Raw genomic sequence first — 6280 nt, 5'->3', positions numbered from 1 at the left:
AGTTCGAGGTACAATAAGTAGACAATAGAAATCCTTTGTGAAATGAGATCGTCCCAGGTATCTTAGATAATTATTTTGCGTTGAATAACAATGAAAAATGCACGAGCAGGTTTGTAAGAAATTATAAAGGTTTCAACTCCCTCATTAAGCTTTAGATGGATTTGGATATTGTTTATGACCATTCTGTTCATATAGCTCTTCAAATGTTTCGTTTCTTATACATCCTTGGCTTTTCATACTATATTCGGTTTTGGGCGTAGATGGTTGATCCAGGAAATCGCTTCAGCATGGATTTTTCTCTCTATGTCTATTAGTTAAATAAAACTAATCTTGTCTCTAGGAAGCGACCTAGGTAAGATCTTTTGGAAAGAAGGAAATTTCTTAACATCAATGATGTAACTGCTTAGAGATCATTTAGAGGCCACAGTTTTTAACCGGTGTTCAAATCTTATAAACCAAACAAAAAGATACAAATGAAGGTAAACACAAAAATAAAATGAGGGAACCGCATGAACTGAAACCGGGTGCGCAAGTGTTTCCGGGCCTGCATTTATCACCCGTTATGCGAATCCACATTCAGTGTATAGTCATCATCAGGAAGTTGTAACTTAACAGTTTTTTAGCAACAGTAGTTTAAATGTTTAAATCTCATAAAGCGGTTTAGAAGAAACAAATCATCTTTTAAAGTATCTTATTTCGAATTGTGTGCGAGTTCAAGGTAGAAAGGACTTATGTATATTTCGATGGTCGATTTAAAAGAAACAGCCTACCATAAAAGAAGATCCGGAAATCACATCATCAACTTCTAATACAAGACTTCAGCAACACAAGTATTGCGTATGATTCCAACAACTGAGATAAAAAATGGCAGTCAAAGAAGACTTGTACACTATTTATTAAAAGAAGTATGGTTTAAAAAAAGAAACGCAAAATGACTGTCGTCTTTAGTTTCAACAGATTTAAAAAAAAAGAGTCTATCAATTATTGCTGTCAAAGAACCACAATTTTAATATATTTTGGAATTTTTATACATATAGATATTCATGTATTATATTTAGATTGCAATTTATCTAGATTTCAATATCAGCCTATTTTCACAATTGATATTAGTAAACCACCAAAGTACATAGTCACATGTTCTCTGTCACTTTCATATGTATAGAAAACAATTTGACGCAGGGTTGAACTAACTTTTTTCTCAGTCTTAATACATTGTACATGATGAAAAGTGGATTTCTTCTTGATCATTATTCAAAAGTCTTTAGTTTAGATCAGAAGCCTCTGCTGTCTAAATTCCTTCCTATTTATTTTTCTGTTGCCTCTTTTGTCTTGACGTTTTCTCTTCTTTTCCATTAATCTTTCATGCAAATCACATGAATATTCAAATGACCTGTTTTCACATGAATCATCATCATCTGTTGTTGGTATGTACGATTTTGTAACCATGTTAGTTGTAAGATCACATTCACTAAAGGTAACATCAAAACTGCATCCGACTGAAAATAAACATGTCAATATAAACCTATATTCATAGAATATAATACAATCGGCGGTTCTTAAAGCCCTGTCTTTGAATATGTAGAGTCGATCCGTGAATGCAACGAAAACCAAAAAATAAGAGAAAGTGTTTGCTGATTAAGAATTATTCTGAAATCTTTTAAATTCGGTATGGGAAGTTTTTGTTAGTGAATTATAACATCACGGTTAATCAATTAAATGGGACATCCTTAACAGGGTTAACTTCAAAACACTTTTTTAAAATTAAAAAGCATTCTATTTACTTGAACGAATAACCAGACATGACTAAAACATCATTTTTTTAACAAGGAGGTGAATAAGAGCTTGACATATTGTAAAGACATCTGTGAGGCTCCCGCAGGGTCAAAAACGACCTGCGACCTCTGGGCTTTTTAGAGGCGACTTCCGACCTGAGGGCCTTCTAAAGACGACCTGCGACCTGTTAAATTTGGAAAAAAAGTGACCTCCGACCGACTTCCGTCCTCTGAGTTGGGAAAAACGACCTGCGACCTGTACATTTCCCTTAAAAACGACCTCTCGACGAATTTAAAAGCGACCTTGCGACCTGAGGAGGGTACCCTGTGGGAGTCTCATCTGTCCATTGTAAAAGACTGTTTTGATCTGTAGACGTATCTTGTTTGTTAAATTGCATTGATTTCATTGTTTATTCTATAAAATTAAGCTTTAAATCATTAGGATGTGCATTTTGTAATCCAGGAATCCACTTATACTTGTGTCAGTGAGAACTTAATTGTTACTGGGAGTTACTCTTTTTATCATTTGAATTTTGTTTTATGTCACTTTTTGTTTGTTTGTTTTGTTTTGTTAATTTATTTACTTACGTCTACGTTGTTCCTTCACTATCTTTTTATTTTCTTTCCACATATTTTTCTGTTCTCTAATAAACATTTTATTCTCCTTTTTTTCATTCTTGCGCTCCATTTTTCTTGCTTTCCACTGTTGAATACGCTCAAACTTTGAACATGAAATGGTGACATTTATTATTGGTTCGCATTCTTCTTCTTCTCCGTCCCTTAATGTCATAACTCGGGTTACTGTGTTTGTTGTGTTATCACATTCACTCCAGTCTTCCTTGTCGTATTTGCATTCTGAAATAAATTGTGATGAGAAAAAATACAAAGAATTAACATATTTCACAAAGAAGTTTGAATATCAATGTTTGAGCGTTTAATAGTATTAAAACAAACCCACAACAAATATAAAAAAAACAAGTAAAACTGGCAACCCCCTTCCAACAAGGGTGTCATTTCCATGCGTTCATCAAATATATTTCATCTGGTACGCTCCTGACAAGTACATTTTAACCTTAATTATTTGTATGATGAAAAAGCTGGTTGTATTCCATCATAGATTGATAATACCGAATAAACAACTGTAGTGAATTAAATTTTAAAATCAATACATACTAAGTCTTTGTTCTTTTTCAAGCTTTCTTTTCTCTTTTCTCTCTTGCTTCATTTGCAATTTTTCGTCTTTTCTATTCTGTTTACGGTCCCTTTTCTTTGCTTTCCATGTCTGTATTCTATTTAGTTTGTCACAAGTTATGGTGATAGTGTGTGATTGTTCACAACCCTGTTCGCCTTCACTCAAAGTAAAATTTCGGGTTACTGTATTTGTTGCTTGATCGCACTCACTCCAATCACTGTGTTCATAACTACATCCTATATAAAAAAACATGATCGCAATATTATTAAAGATACTACAAATTAATAAATCACGTATATTGACTCCATGCATGTACCAATTCGAATGCAAACCAAACAAAACATTCATTCGTTTACATAAATAAAATACTGATATATAAAGGTTCCCGATTGTTCTCATTCATCATCGCTCTAACAATGTTAAGTTTTGAGTGAACATCTCTGATTAATGTAAATCCAGAAAATCCAAAATCAGAAATATGTTTGCACCACTTTTTTGTTTACCTATATACTGATCAAAGAGAGAATAATCCTTTTATCAAAAGAGTTTACTTATACAATAGACAACTGTGTCGTAGACAGGAAACAATTATCATTTATTTGCTATGCTGTTTATTTCAATATGATTGGTTGTTTTTTGTTTGTAAGCCAGTGGCAAATGTTTCATTCATTTTCAGGATGAATAGAAATTATCTTTTATTCAGTAGGTAGAAGATTCTGAGACGTAGGTCTACAGAAATGAAGGGCGAGATTATTTCATAAAACACGAAATTGAGATTGCTATAGTGACAAAACGAAGTCGGTGTACCCCTATTTTTACCTCAAATTTTGTTCCCAAAATCATGGAAAACCTTGCCCAAATTTAAAGAAAAAATATCACATTTAGAACTCGCTAGGCTGATCCTAGAAGTAGCATTTGATGGTATGTTGTTGAATAACGAAGTTTTATTTAATACATACCGATTTAGATAATTATAAAGATAAAAAAAATCGTTCAATTATATTCTTAGTATCAGAGAATCGTTTTAAACTTAAGAGGAAAAGTTAGAAGAATAAAATCAGTATTACTTATGTTGTTTGATATACAGTCATATATTTTTTATTGGCTTCAATTAAGTAGAAATTGGGTTATCTAAAGATAAGAGGACTCGAAAACAAATTACATAAATATTTTTAATTACTCATTTTTACAATATATTCTAAATTTTTCTGTCTATATATACGATACGTACTCTTACCGAAATGATTTTTAAAGCTTAATTTATTAGGAAGCAATTGTTTTAGAAATCACAACCTGCATCAAAATAGTAAAAATTCTGATTATGTTTGTAAATAACAATATTTTATGTGTAACATACTATTTTTCAATCATTCTCATACATGTTCTTACTTTTAAGTTGCTCTTTCACAAGCTGTTTATTCTCTTTCATCTCTTGTTTTCGTTCTTTTCTTTGATGTTTCTTTTCCTGCAATTCTCTTCTACTTTCCGCCTTTTTTATTTTCCATGCTTGTAGCCTATCAAACCTATCACATGTAATAGTTTGATTCTGTGTCTGTTGGCATCCTTCCTTGCCTGATTTTAGAGTCAGAACTCGGCTGACGGTATTTGTTGTTGTGTCACAGTCACTCCATGCACTTTTATCATATTTGCATTCTGAAAAGTTGGTTTAATCATTTTCAAGGTTTAAAATAAAAACTTTAAGTAAACAAGTCCTATTTTGTTCAAATACTAATATTTTGACACATTATATGTTCAATATTTATCCTTTATAATAATTCAAACAAGATCTTAATATATCAGGCAAAAAACGTACTAGTATATAACATACATTTTACTACATATCTTCTTTATTCGGCATCGAAAAAGTTCTTATTGGAGTTTTTCAGTACTGACATAATGTATAACCTACTTTTCTTGAATTTTCTTTTAATGAATTTCGAAACTATTAAGAAACACATATCCTCAATCCCTCCAGCAATGTTGACTTAAGATACAAGCAACATTGTTTTGTTTTCCCCATTTTGGTCATACAGCGTCTGGTGTATTCGTGTTTTATAAGCCTGTGGTTTGAGCGTTAATACTGAAAAGCGCCCCGGACGCTACAAACTTATAAAGTGCTATTTTATTGTTCATTTGTAAAATCAAATCAGAACGTTTTCTTTATTGATTGTATTTTATTTTATATATTTTCAAGGTCAGCTGCTTTTGATTTTGAATTATTTTACAAATTTTTATGAAAGACAGTCTTGCTTATTTCCCTGGACTGACCATCTGGTGCACTATGTAGTAATTTTGGTAATTAAAATGCTTGTTAAACTTATAAAAATGCTAGTTATAGTAATTTGAATACTTGTTAAACTTATTGAAATGCTTGATAAACTAACAAAAATGCTTACTAAATAATAGAAATGCTAGTTATAGTAATTTGAATAATTGTTCAACTAATTAAAATGATTGTAAAGGTAGTTAAAATTTTAATGCTTACACTAAACGTATTAAAATGCTTGTTAAACTTTAGACTTACGTTGTCGTGGTCGGATTTTCCATCCCTTTTTTGCAGCGACTGTAGCTACCAGGACGACGACAAAAATAACAAACACGTTTTTCATATTGTAGCTTCTTAAAGACAAAAGAAAACTGTAGTGACATAAGCTTATGTTTGCGACTTTATATACATATTAGTAACCACAAAACTCTTGACACACTTCATGGAGCTACATCATCTGACTAAGATTTAATTTCTTAGTCAACTAATCCTTCAACAAAATAATTGGGAAGGATGAGGACAAACGCACCAAGTAAGGGTTAATATGAAGAGAAGATAAATAAATCAAACTCATTAGTGTGTACATTTTCTGATTAGCAATAACCACGTCACATCAATTGATGTCAGATGTTTCCCATTTCGCGTTTTAATCCTTCCGACAATAATATCAAAAGTTCATAAAATGGGACTATATGTCAAAAAGACACTTATGTTACAAGTGTGTCACCTGCATATTTTTATGATTCACAACAGTTATTTCATTTCTGACATATTTTTCAAGGGTCAATATTTACAAACAAAGTATAACTGCTGAAGGAAGGTGTGCAAAATGTACTAGTAAGATTGCTGATAACGGATGCAATTGGGTGTTGGTTTAAATAGTTTTTGTGTTTTTGTATATTACACTTACCAATCAATTTCCGAAGATTAAAGAGAAAAATTGATAATAAAAATCAAAATACTAAAAATAAGGTTCTACTACTGTTGATAAAAAAGATAAAAAAAATTAGTGTGCATACAGAACTTACTTACAGTATATATGCATGCATT

The 6280-nt window shown here is 31.5% G+C and overlaps 1 protein-coding gene across 1 annotated transcript; it reads right to left on the bottom strand.

Moving 5' to 3' along the window:
- Positions 1-874: 874 nt before the first annotated feature.
- Positions 875-5640, bottom strand: LOC134724549 (uncharacterized). Its single transcript, XM_063587644.1, has 5 exons — positions 5489-5640; positions 4354-4617; positions 2946-3200; positions 2361-2627; positions 875-1496 (listed from the first exon to the last, which is right to left on the bottom strand). Exons 1-5 carry the CDS (start codon positions 5571-5573, stop codon positions 1267-1269), a joined length of 1101 nt encoding a protein of 366 aa, XP_063443714.1. The 5' UTR covers positions 5574-5640; the 3' UTR covers positions 875-1266.
- Between the last annotated feature and the right edge of the window lie 640 nt (positions 5641-6280).

Source organism: Mytilus trossulus, chromosome 1 (genome assembly GCF_036588685.1).
Source record: "Mytilus trossulus isolate FHL-02 chromosome 1, PNRI_Mtr1.1.1.hap1, whole genome shotgun sequence".
NCBI lineage: Eukaryota > Metazoa > Mollusca > Bivalvia > Mytilida > Mytilidae > Mytilus > Mytilus trossulus.
The sequence above is the reverse complement of the archived record's forward strand: the minus strand, read 5'-3'. Positions and strand labels throughout refer to the sequence as shown.

Bases quoted from the DNA above. Each gene is read 5' to 3' on its own strand.
- LOC134724549 (XM_063587644.1), bottom strand. From the start codon at position 5,573: ATGAAAAACGTGTTTGTTATTTTTGTCGTCGTCCTGGTAGCTACAGTC. The intron at 2,628-2,945 runs GTATGTATTGAT...AATTTATTTCAG, and splicing joins TGAAAAAGAACAAAGACTTA to AATGCAAATACGACAAGGAA. The intron at 1,497-2,360 runs GTAAGTAAATAA...GTTTATTTTCAG, and splicing joins AGTGAAGGAACAACGTAGAC to TCGGATGCAGTTTTGATGTT.